The sequence below is a fragment of the Corythoichthys intestinalis genome, chromosome 12 (genome assembly GCF_030265065.1).
Source record: "Corythoichthys intestinalis isolate RoL2023-P3 chromosome 12, ASM3026506v1, whole genome shotgun sequence".
NCBI lineage: Eukaryota > Metazoa > Chordata > Actinopteri > Syngnathiformes > Syngnathidae > Corythoichthys > Corythoichthys intestinalis.
In genome coordinates this window covers 8,758,413-8,773,465 of record NC_080406.1, presented here as the reverse complement: position 1 = coordinate 8,773,465, position 15,053 = coordinate 8,758,413, and the positions used below count along the sequence as shown (strand labels likewise).

General features: G+C 37.2%; 1 protein-coding gene across 1 annotated transcript in view; it reads right to left on the bottom strand.

The window, feature by feature from the left end:
• Positions 1-14,777, bottom strand: part of rcbtb1 (regulator of chromosome condensation (RCC1) and BTB (POZ) domain containing protein 1) — a 33,578-nt gene extending 18,801 nt beyond the window's left edge. Inside the window, exons 1-3 of the mRNA XM_057852215.1 lie at positions 14,286-14,777; positions 1,853-2,082; positions 6-156 (exon numbers count right to left, since the gene is read on the bottom strand). Coding sequence (XP_057708198.1) covers positions 6-156; positions 1,853-1,978 — 277 coding nt within the window. The 5' untranslated portion in view covers positions 1,979-2,082; positions 14,286-14,777. The remainder of the gene's footprint in view (positions 1-5; positions 157-1,852; positions 2,083-14,285) is intronic.
• Between the last annotated feature and the right edge of the window lie 276 nt (positions 14,778-15,053).

Below are 15,053 nucleotides of genomic sequence, written 5' to 3'. Positions count from 1 at the left end.
GATACCTTCGGTGGCCAGCAGTATGTGCGGGCCGCTGCCGTAGCTCATGCTGATCACCTTCTTGCCGCTCAGGAAGTCCAGCTTCTTGGGTACGATGGTGCTTTGGTTGTCTCCGGTGCCCAGGCAGTTGCTGCAGTTCAGGCCAAATACGTACACCTGATGCAGGCAGGGATGATAAAACCACCAGACATTACAAGTAGTGCTGCAGCGATTGATCGATTAACTCGAGTACCGTAATTTCCGCACTATAAGCCGTCACCCACCAAATTTGACACGAAAACGGCATTTGTTCATCGATAAGCCACACTGGACTATAAGTCGCAGCTGTCCTCACAGTATTATGAAATATTTACACCAAAAGATATCAACCGGTAACACTTTATTTGACAGCTACATCATAAGACTTTCATACGACCAAATGAACCACCATGAAGCTTTGAACCAATTGGCTGCAAAGCTTCATGAAGCTTCAATTTGGCCATCACTGTTCTCTTGGGGTAGACAGTCTACCTCTGTTGCAGCCTGCTGTCAATACTGCTGTCCTCCAACATGCCTCCTAACATGTATTGCAGCGCTACAGATCTAAATAACAATCCAAAATTCATGTCCTGGGCTCATTATTTCTTCAGTTACTGTTCTAGTTGTTTCATTTATTGCTAGTTATGGAATTTGGTAACACTTTATTTGACAGTGGCTCCATAAGACTGCCATAAGACAATCATAGTTATGACATGACACTGCCATGAGCATTGACTCATTTGCTCCCAAAAACGTATAATTACGTTCTATTAATTGTTTCAGTGTTCCAAAGACATATTCATACGTCTTTTACATTTTATATAATATAATTATATTATATATTATATTATATTATATTATATTAAGGGCTGTCAAACAATTAAAATTTTTAATCGAGTTAATCACAGCTTAAAAATTAATTAATCATAATGAATCACAATTCAAACCATCTATAAAATATGCCATATTTTTCTGTAAATTATTGTTGGACTGGAAAGATAAGACACAAGACGCATATATACATTCAACATACTGTACATAAGTACTATAATTGTTTATTATAAAATAAATCAACAAGATGGCATTAACATCATTAACATTCTGTTAAAGCAATCCATGGAAGGACTTGTAATTCTTAAAAGATAAATGTTAGTACAAGTTATAGAAATTTGATATTAAAACCCCTCTTAATTTTTTAAAATAAAATCTGTAAAATTTTCATACAAAAAATAAACTAGTAGCTCGCAATTGTTGATGGCAATAATTACACAATGCTCATGGTCCTGAAACCCATAAAATCAGTCGCACCCAAGCGCCAGCAGAGGGCGCCAAAACACCAAAAAACACAAGTAACAAATGGACATGACACTGTGCTGTCATTTTAATCTGTTTGAGCAGGGCATGTGCGTTAAATGTGTCAAATATTTTAACGTGATTAATTTTTAAAATTACTGCCCGTTAACGCGACAATTTTGACAGCCCTACTTATATTATAATGTATTATTATATTATATCATATTTTATTTTCATTATTTTTATTTTATTTACTTTTGTTCCGTGAAGAATCCAGCAAGGGTTATTTGATTGTGGCTTACTGAAAAACAATAGATTTTTACATTTAGGCTCTCCTGCAATGGTCACATTTTTTTTGGTTAAAAATTGACCTCGGCTCCTCATCAGAGAAGGGAAAAGTTATGTGGCCCTCACACGAAAAAGTTTGGGGACCCCCTGCTTTAGAAGGAAAAGACAAAATTGTCTGGGTGACCCCAAACCTTTGAACAGTTAGTGTTCATAAAAGTATAAATACCAATTCTGAAGTGCTGTGTTCACTTGCCTCGTCATCACTTGTTATGTATATGGCCTCGTTGGCGGCAGCTCCGAACACACATGCTTTCCATATGCAGGCCAGCTCCTGGGGTGCCATTAGACTGAAAAGTGGCCATTTTGTGACATCCACCATTTTGTTCTCGCTTGTCAGTCACTGTGAGGTCAGCCAGGTGTAGAACTCTCAAGCGGAAGCCAAAGGGGAGAGGTGGAGGCTGCAGGCAGTGAAGGCTGCCCGTGCTGCAAACAGCAAAATGTCTCAATATTTTTACAACAAACAGCCACGCGCAAACGAGCGTGAATAAAAAAGAAGTCGACCACATGGCAGAGATTAGCCGGGTGCTGGATCATGTGATGGGAATGTTTGTGAATACTTGGGCATATTATTATTGAGATTGATAAATCAGCTCCACTTAATATAAATTGGTATGAAGAAGTATCTGAACCTTTTGGAATTTCTCACATTTCTGCATAAAATCACCATCAAATGTGACCTGATCTTTGTCAAAATCAGACAGATGAAAAAACTGTGCTTTAACTAAAACCACCCAAACATTTATAGGTTTTTATTAGGGCTGTCAAACGATTTAAATTTTTCATCGAGTTAATAACAGCTTAAAAATTAATCGTAATTAATCGCAATTCAAACCATCTATAAAATATGCCATATTTTTCTGTAAATTATTGTTGGAATGGAAAGACACAAGACGGATATATACATTCAACATACAATACATAAGTACTGTATTTGTTTATTATGACAATAAATCAACAAGATGGCATTAACATTCTGTTAAAGCGATCCATGGATAGAAAGACTTGTAGTTCTTAAAAGATAAATGTTAGAATAAGTTATAGAAATTTTATATTAAAACCCCTCTTAATGTTTTCGTTTTATTAAAATTTGTAAAATTTTAAATCAAAAAATAAAACTAGTAGCTCGCCATTGTTGTCAATAATTACACAATGCTCATGGGTGCTGAGGCCCATAAAAAAAGTCGCACCCAGGCGCCAGCAGAGGGCGACAAAACTCCAAAAAACACAAGTTACAAGTGGACATTGCACTTTGCTGTCATTTTAATCTGTTTGAGCGGGGCATGTGCGTTAATTGCGGCAAATATTTTAACGTGATTGATTTAAAAAATTAATTACCGCCCGTTAACGCGATAATTTTGACAGCCCTAAATATAATAATATAATAATTAGGCTTTTATTGGTTAAAATCCTGTAGAATGTGACATTTCTCTTAGTCTTTCACTTTATAAACGCAAATACCTGTGTTCCTTTATCTTCCCAAAACACGTTTGCAAAGTCACGCGATACACTTTATACAATAACATGCTCTCACCGAATTCCTGCATAGGAGTAAAGTTAGTTTACCTTTGAGAATCAACAGAACAAGGAAATAGGTTGCGCTCCTCCCATCTCAGATATTTGGAGTGTTCAAAAGTGCCATTAAATTTGATCTCAAGCTATTAAGATGCAGCACTTGGTGTACAAATTTAAAGTCAGAAATACGTACAACATCCTTTGCCTCTAGTGGGTGTTGCAAAATCTGCTCAACACCATCATAAAACAAAGATTAAAACATACTGAGATTGTACGGGGAGTGAAGGAGGGAATTTACAGAAGCTCTCTTGTATATTTAATAGAAGGAAACGGTTAGAGATGTTAGACATGTGCCGGTTACCGGTTTCAAGGTTTACTGTGGTATGAAAACCTCACGGTTTCAAAACCACTAAAATTTTCCGGCATACCGCAGTACGGTATTTGCTATTTTACATGTTCCAAAAATGCAGCCAGAAGTGTGTTGGAGCGGTAGCGCTCACCCCTCCCGCTCCGGTTGTCAGTGACGCTATTCTGCTAGACAGCTAGCGAACCAAAAAAGAAACACTCCAAACACAAGGTGTACTTTTCTTGAATTTATGGAGTTCTCAAATCATAGTAACTGCAATATACAAAATGTATACATTTAGTATTTTTAACACGTGTGAATAGCTTCATTAGCACAAACACAACAGAATGTGACAAAGTTATATCTATGAACACCATGAAAAAGTTTGCTAAAAATAAAACACACATTTTCCTTTCAAATTCAAAATACAAACTGACTAAAATCTTACAAAGAAGAATTTTAGCCTAGTCTTAGCTGGGAGAGGAACTTCGTCGATGTAATTGCCACTGAGAAACAAGCTTGAATGAAGGGGAAAAGAATAGCGTCAAAGATCGCTAATTGCGACAGATGATCTTGCCCTAAGCACAAATCCACGTTCGCTGGACAAGGAGAAGTCACACTCCCAATGTTTTTGTTTTTTTTAAGATGAAACCTTTACACAACAATATTTGCATTTTGACTAACGTAATAACCTTTGTCTTTTTAACACAAAGGCATGACATGTAGACTACAGTCGACACAATGCCTAAAAATGGGGAAACTTCACTTGAGCCCCCCCCCCCCAAAAAAACAAAAAAGTCGTACAGTATATATTTTTACATTTTATTTAGAAGTGTTTTTACTAGGGCTGTCAAACAATTAAATTTTTTAATCGAGTTAATTACAGCTTAAAAATTAATTAATCGTAATTAATCGCAATTCAAACCATCTAAAATATGCCATATTTTTCTGTAAATTATTGTTGGAATGGAAAGATAAGACACAAGACGGATATATACATTCAACGTACTGTACATACAGTAAGTACTGTATTTGTTTATTATAACAATAAATCAACAAGATGGCATTAACATTAACATTCTGTTAAAGCGATCCATGGATAGAAAGACTTGTAGTTCTTAAAAGATAAATGTTAGTACAAGTTATAGAAATTTTATATAAAAACTAAAGATGTCCCGATCGATCGGTCCGATCACGTCATTTTCAAAGTATCGGAATCGGCAAAAAAATATCGGACATGCCTTTAAAATTTTTTTTTTTTTAATTAAATCGTTTTCTAATTGTATTAACGTTACAGACAAAATGTCTAACACTCATCCAGAGTCTTTAGTTTTGGCTTAAAGTAGGGTTATCAAATTTATCGCGTTAACGGCGGTAATTAATTTTTTTGTAATTAATCTTGTTAAAGTATTTAACGCAATCAACGCATGCGCTGCACGACCCACTCACGCAATGTCGTGTTCAATCTATAATGGCGCCGTTTTACCTATATATAGAGCTAAAAGGCAGCGTAAAATGAGTTACAGTGAATTTTGGCAGCCTTCAAAGCCTTTTTTAAATGGCTAAAGCCTTACCATCCCTCTCTCAACAATTAGAAATATCGTGGGAAACAATGTGGGCAAGAAAGGTAGTAGTTGATCTTTTTCTTAACACCCTATGTTATTTCCCAACGCAGAGAAGATATATCAATTGGTGCCACTTTGCACAGTCATGGTTGCACTTCCCATCATGCATTTGGGCAGAACAGTTAAATGGCTACAGTATCATTTACTGAAAGCTCAACAAATACACTATATGGCAATATTTAGTCACAACATACAAAGTCACATATATGGCAATATTTAGTCACAATATACATAGTCACATTTATCCTTTAAGAATTACAAGTCTGTCTATCCGTGGATCCCTCTCACAGAAAGAATGTTAATAATGTAAATGCCATCTTGAGGATTTATTGTCATAATAAACAAATACAGTACTTATGTACTGCATGTTGAATGTATATATTCGTCCGAGTTTTATTCATTTTTTTCTTAATACATTGCCAAAATGTATATGATCGGGAAAAATTATCGGGAATGATTGGAATTCAATCGGGAGCAAAAAAAAGCAATCGGATCGGGAAATATCAGGATCGGCAGATACTCAAACTAAAACGATCGGGATCGGATCGGGAGCAAAAAAACGTTATCGGAACAACCCTAATTAAAACCCCTCTTAAAGTTTTCGTTTTATTAAAATTTGTAAAATTTTCAATAAAAAAATAAACTAGTAGCTCGCCATTGTTGATGTCAATAATTACAGCATGCTCACTCATGGTACTAACTAGAGCTGTCCCGACTAGTCGACATAGTCGACGTCATCGATGACGTAAATCCGTCGACGAGCACAACATCCCGTCGACGGTTAATGAAGGGTTAAAAAAATATATGCACGGAAAGTTCAGAATGTCGGATGCTCTGTATGCAAGCGGGGAAAGCGGCACAAAGCCAAAAAACCGCACCAGAGTGTCCAAAACATTATTTCAAAGAAACAAAGGAGCGTACACTCTTCCGTCCTGTCTCTTCAATGCCAAGCTTGGCTAAACGTCGACCGTGAATAAACACCTCAAGCGCCGTAACCCAGTTTGTAATTTTGTTTTTTTGTTTTTTCATTTTTTGTACACCAGAGGGTGCTGTCGCCTTACTAAATACAGTGGTATCTCTACATACGATCGCTTCGACACACGAACTTTTCGACATCCGACGTAAAATTTGACTCGCCATTTGTTTCTACATCCGACGACATGCTCGAAATACGACGACAATGGCAGCACCGCAGACGAATGCACGGCGGATTTTCTTGTGTGACAAATCAACACAGGTTTCAGAAAAGGTTGGTACAGGTGGTGAAACAAGGAAAAAGTTGACGCTTACCTTCTAAATGAAGATGCAAATGACAGAAAAATATGAGCGTAGGGTGGGCATCCGTGAAATGGCTCAACAATACATCTCCACGGTCCTCCTCCGACCATCGTTCGCCAGTCTTTATAAGTTAAGCTGACAATTCTTATTGTGGTAACACCTCCAGAGAAATCGCCAGCTTAGCCACGTTTTCATCATTTCTTTCACAACTTATTCAACACAAAACGCCTGCTGTCTGCCGCAATTGACGATGTTCTCAAGAAAGCATTGAAAGCGAAAGTAAACTTTCACCCGCTCCCCTCCCTCTTTGTCACGTCAGCCCCGCGGTGCCTTCAGGTACAGAAAAAAACGTCCGCCTTATTAGAACCCGTTTCGTTACACTATTACAGGAATTATTATTATTATATTATTAATCCGATTTTTATTTATTATTTGTTTTGCTATATGTAATTGCCATTTGTAATAGTACCAGCAGTATTTTTTAAGGATTTAGTGCAGGTTTTTGGGCTGTGGAACGAATTAATGGAATTATAATGTATTCCTATGGGAAAATCCTGCTCGACATACGACCATTTCGACTTACAAACAAGGTCCTGGAACGGATTAACTTCGTATGTAGAGGTACCACTGTAATAATGTTTCATTGACAATGGGCCTGTAAGCGCTATTAGTATTGTTCTTAATGCTAACTGAAAGGTTTATTTCATGTTATGGTTTATTTTATAGTATAGAAAATTATATAAGGTGAAAAGGTCATAAATATATACAGTATATACAGTGATTGCACTTAAGGGAGAGATTGTCAATGATAAGGTAATAAATTAAGGTAAAGGCAATTCATATAGGCAATTCATTGATATATAAATAAGGTTTAAAAGGAAAAAGGTGAAAAGTTTTCGTTAATTTCTAATTGTGTTGTTTTATTTGTGTGCACCGTAGCTTTTACAGTGTGATTACATCAAGGATGGAATAAAAGTTGTAAACCATCAGTTTAAGAGACCATCTTTTCAATCAGGATGCTACACTAGTTAATTCTATCAGCATTTCAACTCATTGTTTATTTGTGATTTATTATTGTTATTTACGTGTTTATTTGTACTTTAATAAATAATTTAAGTATTCCAATATGTTTTTTGTGAATTGATAGGCGTCAACAAAAATTTCATTGCTAAATTAGAAAACAAAACAAAAAAAAATTATTTTTTTTTTAAATTATTAGATTAGTTGACTAATCGTAAAAATAGTCGGCTGACTAATCGGGAGAAAATTAGTCGTTTGGGACAGCCGTAGTACTAACCCATAAAATCAGTTGGACCCAAACGCCAGCAGCGGGAGCCAAACACCAAAAAACAAGTAACAAGCGGAAATTACACTGTACTGTTATTTTAATCTGTTTGAGTGGGGCATGTGCATTAATTGCGTCAAATATTTTAACGTGATTAATTAAAATTAAAATTAGGGCTGTCAAACGATTAAAATTTTTAATCGAGTTAATTACAGCTTAAAAATCAATTAATCGCAATTCAAACCATCTATAAAATATGCCATATTTTTTTGTAAATTATATATATATTCTGTAAAATAAATTGTTGGAATGGAAAGATAAGACAAGATGGATATATACATTCAACATACGGTACATAAGGACTGTAGTGGGCATTTCACTCTACTGTCATTTAAATTTGTCTATGCTGTCCTCACTCCGAAGCGTCTACTTTTTCCAAAGCTAGACAGCTAGTGAACGACGCCTTAATAATCAGACTTCTTCCTTTTTCATCTGATTTATTAATAAAATAGCCTCAAACCATTGTCCTCTTTAGACAGTCATAAAACTACAACAACAAAAAAAGTACACAAGCATTGCATTAGCAACAACGTTAGCTTAGCACGCTATACAGGTTTACTAAATATAAACAAAAGCGTCTCATACAAAAAATAGAACATTTCGCTTACTAACATAATATGTACATTCTTTACAACAACCATACTTACGGACAAATCTTGTCCAAGGATCATATCAGCACAACATTACAACGTAGGCGTCAGCCCGAGACGTCGTGCAGCCATATTGAACTGGCAAGAAAAAAATAAACCATGTCGCAAAGCGACCACAAGAGTTCGCTGTTAGACAGCGCAAAAAGCCTTGCTGTAAAACTTACCAAAAGGCAGAATACTGTCTGAGCGGGACATGTGCGTTAATTGCGTCAAATATTTTAACGTGATTAATTTTAAAAATTAATTACCGCGCGTTAACGAGATAATTTTGACAGCCCTAATTAAAATTAATTACCGCCCGTTAACGCGATAATTTTGACAGGCCTTGTTTTTACTTTTTTATAGCAATTATTTTTGTTCTTGCTCTAATCTTGAGCAACCTGAGCAGCCTGTGACTACTCTATAAGTGCTATTCATTTTCATATTATTTAAAATATGTGTTATTTTTTGGTAAATTAATTATCTATCTTAACAATATATTCATGGACCAATTTTTAAATATGTTCTGGAAAAAAAAAAAAAAAAAGCTTTTCAATCGAAAAAAATTTTTTTAACCCACACTCAAAATAGCATATTTTTGCTCAAGGTTATCGTACCATCAAAATCTCATAACGGCACACGCCTAGAGGATATATCTAAGCAAAACTCGTTCACGTTTGGGAAACAAATAAAGGTTTTCCCATCAGTGGTTTTCTCTATGACAGGCTCAGGTGAGAGACAAATTGTGGCTTTTGTTACAAACACACGATTCAGCAAACTGGCTGACGCCACAGGATAAAAGACTGAGGTCAGGCCAGCTTCCAGTCGGAAAGATGAGGTCAAGCTAGCCACTCCCCTTTTATTTCCTAGTCTGCATTATGTAATATTACGACAAGTTCCCTACAGAGTGACGGTATCCAATTTAAAAATAATAATACATAATAATAATAATAATAAAACGAGGAGATATTCAGGAACCGGTCCAATTGAAGGGGACATTGGACAAGCTCAGGTTCCAATTATATATGGCAGAAAACACAGACAAGACTGAAAAAGCAGTTTCTGCTGTTGCACTCCTCTTTAAAATAAACTGCTGTATTTAAAGCCAAAAGAACTGTTGTGTTTCATAAAACAATATGTCTATATGCTGCCATAGCAGATTCATGGCGCATTAAGACCCACACTATTTTAATTTCTCCGTTTTACCCTGAAAACCCCCGTTTACAGACGTCGCGCAACCACTTTTAATTCAACCCAGCCATAAAACGAAGATAGTTAATTATACCTACTATTAAAAATGTCGTTTTTAGCTTAGAATCATTAATTGATGTCTCATATTTCGTTTTTTTTTTTTTTTTTTTTTTTTTAAACGACTTTAAAAAATTATTCACTCACATATTCTAAACTTTTAAACAAATTATGTCACAATGAAAAAAATGGCGTCTGTAAAAAAGTCACGGGTAATCCACCTCATAACTACCGCTTAATTGTATTTTTTTTGTTACTGTCACATTTTCTCCGATATGTTAGATGATAAATATCGATCCAAGAACAAAGAAAAAAAAAAAAGGTTTAAAAGGGTAAATATATGAAAAAGAACATCTTGACCACTCCTTGATGTCTGCATCGCGACCCTTGTTATATGACCATGTTTCACCCATAAAATCCCCCAAAAATCCGGCTGTGGCCATTGACATTGGTGTCTTGACACTCAATGATACATGTTACATGGAGTTTTTGGGTTGAAACAAGGTAAATACGCGATAATATCCCGTTAAAATCATGGTGTCTTTAATTCTGCTCTCGTGTGCTCTCGCCTCCATGGTTTTGCTGTCAAAAAAAAAAAAAAAATTAAATGCCCTCATGTTCAAAATTTTCTTCCTCCAGAAAATTGAGATTTTAAGCTTTCCAATGAATGCTTTCCAATCCCGATAAAATTCATGAGTGTTTCTTCAAACGATGCAGAAATGCACTGTCAATATATATATTTTTTTTTACTAGAATGGTTCTTGGAGCTTTATTTAATATTTTTTAATCAGGTAAAGTAACAGGGACATAATAGATAATACCGTAGGCACGGTATGACTGAAAATTTTTGGCTGTTTTGAAACCTTGACATTTTCATACCACGGTATACAGTGGGGCAAATAAGTATTTAGTCAACCACTAATTGTGCAAGTTCTCCCACTTGAAAATATTAGAGAGGTCTGTAATTGTCAACATGGGTAAACCTCAACCATGAGACAGAATGTGGGGGGAAAAATCACATTGTTTGATTTTAGAATTTATTTGCAAATCATGGTGGAAAATAAGTATTTAGTCAATACCAAAAGTTCATCTCAATACTTTGTTATGTACCCTTTGTTGGCAACAACTGAGGCCAAACGTTTTTTGTAACTTCACAAGCTTTTCACACACTGTTGCTGGTATTTTGGCCCATTCCTCCATGCAGATCTCCTCTAGAACAGTGATGATTTGGGGCTGTCGTTGGGCAACACGGACTTTCAACTCCCTCCATAGATTTTCTATGGGGTTGAGATCTGGAGACTGGCTAGGCCACTCCAGGACCGACTCCAGAAATGCTTCTTACGAAGCCACTCCTTTGTTGCTCTGGCTGTGTGTTTGGGATCATTGTCATGCTGAAAGACCCAGCCACGTCTCATCTTCAATGCCCTTGCTGACGGAAGGAGATTTTCACTCAAATCTCTCTATACATGGCCCCATCCATTCTTTCCTTTACACAGATCAGTCGTCCTGGTCCCTTTGCAGAAAAACAGCCCCAAAGCATGATGTTTCCACCCCCATGCTTCACAGTTGGTATGGTGTTCTTCAGATTCAATTCAGTATTCTTTCTCCTCCAAACACGCGAACCTGTGTTTCTACCAAAAAGTTTTATTTTTGTTTCATCTGACCATAACACATTCTCCCAGTCCTCTTCTGGATCATCCAAATGCTCTCTAGCGAACCACAGACGGGCCTGGACGTGTACTTTCTTCAGCAGGGGGAAACGTCTGGCAGTGCAGGATTTGAGTCCCTGCACTGTCATTCACTGTCAAGGTCATTCACTAGGTACCCCCGTGCGGTTCTGGGATTTTTGCTCACCGTTCTTGTTATCATTTTGACGCCACGGGGTGAGATTTTGCATGGAGCCTCAGATCGAGGGAGATTATCAGTGGTCTTATATGTCTTCCATTTTCTAATAATTGCTCCCACAGTTGATTTCTTTACACCAAGCGTTTTACCTATTGTAGATTCAGTTTTCCCAGCCTGGTGCAGGTCTACAATTTTGTCTCCGGTGTCCTTCGACAGCTCTTTGGTCTTGGCCATAGTGGAGTTTGGAGTGTGACTGACTGAAGTTGTGGACAGGTGTCTTTTATGCCGATAATGAGTTAAAACAAGTGCCATTAATATAGGTAACGAGTGGAGCCTCGTTTGAAGAAGTTAGACCTCTTTGACAGCCAGAAATCTTGCTTGTTTGTAGGTGACCAAATACTTATTTTCCACTCTAATTTGGAAATAAATTCTTTTAAAATCAAACAATGTGATTTTCTGGATTATTTCTAGAAGTGCACGATAATTATCGTTCCGATAATTATCGGTCCGATAATAGGAAGTATGACATCATCCCAATAAATCCAATAACATTATATATTATCGGGCGGCCTAATTTGGGCCTATTAATATTAATTTTGGGACGGTGTCGGTGGATTGGGATGTGAGAATTCGTTTCCACTCCTGTTTATATACCAATATAATGTTATTGGATTTATTGGGATTACGTCATAATAATTTGTACATCATAGATATCACATTTTTACATGATGGCAATCATGTTTTTACATCATAGATGTCCCGTTATTACATGATAGTTATCCTGTTTTTACATGATATTCATCACATTTTTAGATGATAATAATCATGTAACTCATGAAAATTCTGGTTAGGTCAAAGGCAAATCTATGCTGAATCCACCACTAGTATTTTTGACCTACAGGTGTTCAAGAACTCAGGTGAATTTACATTGAAAAATTATATATATATTATCGGTTATCGTATCGGTATCGGCCTTAAGGAGCAGGAAGTTATCGATATTGGTATCGGTTTCAAAAAATGGATATCGTGCACCCCTAGTTTTTTTCCCGCATTCTGTCTCTCATAGAGGCAGTCGGACATCCGGGCATTTAATGACGTCACCAGCCACAACAAAGCGTCGCCATATTCACAACGGGGTAAAAGACGAGTCACTTATAATACAAACGCATTGAACTTTCGTCTTATTTGCCGTCTTTTTTCCGTCGGAATGGCTAAAAGTTGCTGTGTTGCGGGTTGTCACACAAGGAAGAGTTCGGAGCCGTGTTTGAAGTTCTTCATTCTTCCACGTGAGAAAAAAATGAGAAACAAATGGCTGAGCGCTATTAATCGAGGAACAGTAAAAGAAGACGGTTCCGTGGAATTATATTCGCCTGTGGGAACCTAAATCCAAGCATATTTATGTGTGCAGCCGACATTTTATTACCAGTGAGTTTAATAGACTATTTTTTGCCCAAATTAGCTGCTACGATTCAATAGACAAGGCAGTGGTTATTTTTACCTTAACTGGCAACTCGCAAAGCGTTTTTTTTTCTTTTGCCGTGAACTGCTCTGATTAGTCAATCGGTATATTATTGGCCTGGTGGAAATTGGTTATTTTGCCGTGACGTGTTGACGGCTAAATAACGCTTGCAGGCGAATTACCGGTAATGGCAGAAATAATCACTTCGTATATACTACCAATTTTCTCAGTTCCACACAGTACATATTCCACGTAAATGATAAAGGTCAATTTACTGGGTGACTTTATGAGGTAGTTGTAGATGTTTCCGAACTCCATTGCAGGCCATTCCTTTGTTTATCCAGCTATCAGCTGCGACTTTGTATCGGCAGTTTTGTAAGCTAATAAACGCTAATTTTATATTGCATCGCCTCCTCGCGTCTGTCGGCAGTGACTCGTGATAATAGTAAGCCACATTTAAGACGTTTTGAGGAAAAAAGACGCAAAACACACCTGAAATATATGAATTTCAGACGTTTGTCTGTGGAATGTTTAGCTGTGCGTACCCCCTTCACAAAATGGCAACACGTTGCTAAGCGAGGTGACGTCATCGTGACATCACGCCGACTTCCTCCATGGTTGAGGTTTACCCGTGTTGACAATTACAGGCCTCTCTCATCTTTTCAAGTAGGAGAACTTTCACAATTGGTGGTTGACTAAATACTTATTCGCCCCATTGTATAGACATATTGTTCTATCAAACACAACACTTCTTTTGGCTTAAAATACAGCAATTTAATTTAAAGAGGGGTGCAAGAGCAGGGACTTTTTTTTTCAGCCTTGTCTGTGTTTTCCGCCATATACAGAATTTTTAATCAGGTAATATGACAGTCAAATTAGGCCATATTCAGAGTACTGTAATTTTTAAATGCCACATCAGATTTTAGTTGGAGTACTTTAGGTCGATTCTTGGGGTAGTCTGAGGACTTTCAAATGTGGAATGGTTCTTAAATAACACAGACATTTAAAAATGTTTTTAACCAGGCGAAATCAGTCATTTTGAGTACTTTTATTTTGAAAGGCAACTTCAGCTTTAAATAAGAGTACTTCAGTTCGAATCCTGGAGTCGTCTAGCGTATTAGCGTCCCCTAAATGAGATATTTTTGGGTGCTGATTATGAAGTAAAAGAGAGGCTGCTAGCTTGACTTGGTCTTTCCGACTGGAGAGGGGCTAGCCTTAGCTCAGTGGCAAACGTGAGCCCTTGATCGAATCGTTGCTGGGCTCTTGCGTTTTAAAGCGTCGGCTTAGCTCGCGAGCTACTTAGCATCGACAATTAACTAGTTTTCCGGCGAAAACTCACCCGTTACTAATATGCACTTGGGCTGTAGGGAAGCAGGTCTATTTGTCGCTTTCACCATGGCACCCGGGGTCCACTGTGGAAGTCTGTTACTAATGTTTACCGCGTCGCGGTCAGGAAAAAACAGTGACAGCGAGGAAGTCTGCTGTACGCAGCCGCCCGGGTAACCAGAGTTGCCAGATCGGAAAGACTGTCTCCTGCTCAAACAAGCCGTAACATGTTTCCACTTCAATACAAACCAACCCAAATTATCAACTCCCGTTCACGATGAATTGGAATCATTGCCGTTTTGCCGATAAGCATCATGGGAGATGTAGTTCTTTATTAGAAAAGGTTAAAATTATCGTATTATTTTTCGTTTCAAATGGATATTCATTCATTATTATACGTTGAAAACAATTTTTACAATACTTTCCACAGTCGATTCCGAAGTGCGTTCTGGGAAAAATTATTTCTATGGAGATTAGTGTCAAACGCAGAAATACATTATGATTAGAGCGAAGATGCTAGTGTAAGGAAGCAACGTGGATGAAAATATAAAAGGCAGGAACCGGCCTAATCTGGCAACGCGGGCTGCAAACGCTTTGAAGCTTGTTTGCGGAAGTCGCTTTATGACGCAGGCTAACTAATCGATCGTAGAGTTGCTCTGTTTTGATTGGACTAATTGAACGGGGAGGGGTGTTTTTAAGCGAAAATCCACCTTGGTTTCGATTGAACCACTAGCTTTTGGGAGTTTTTAAGTGTGTTTTTGTAAAGTATGCAATCAAATCA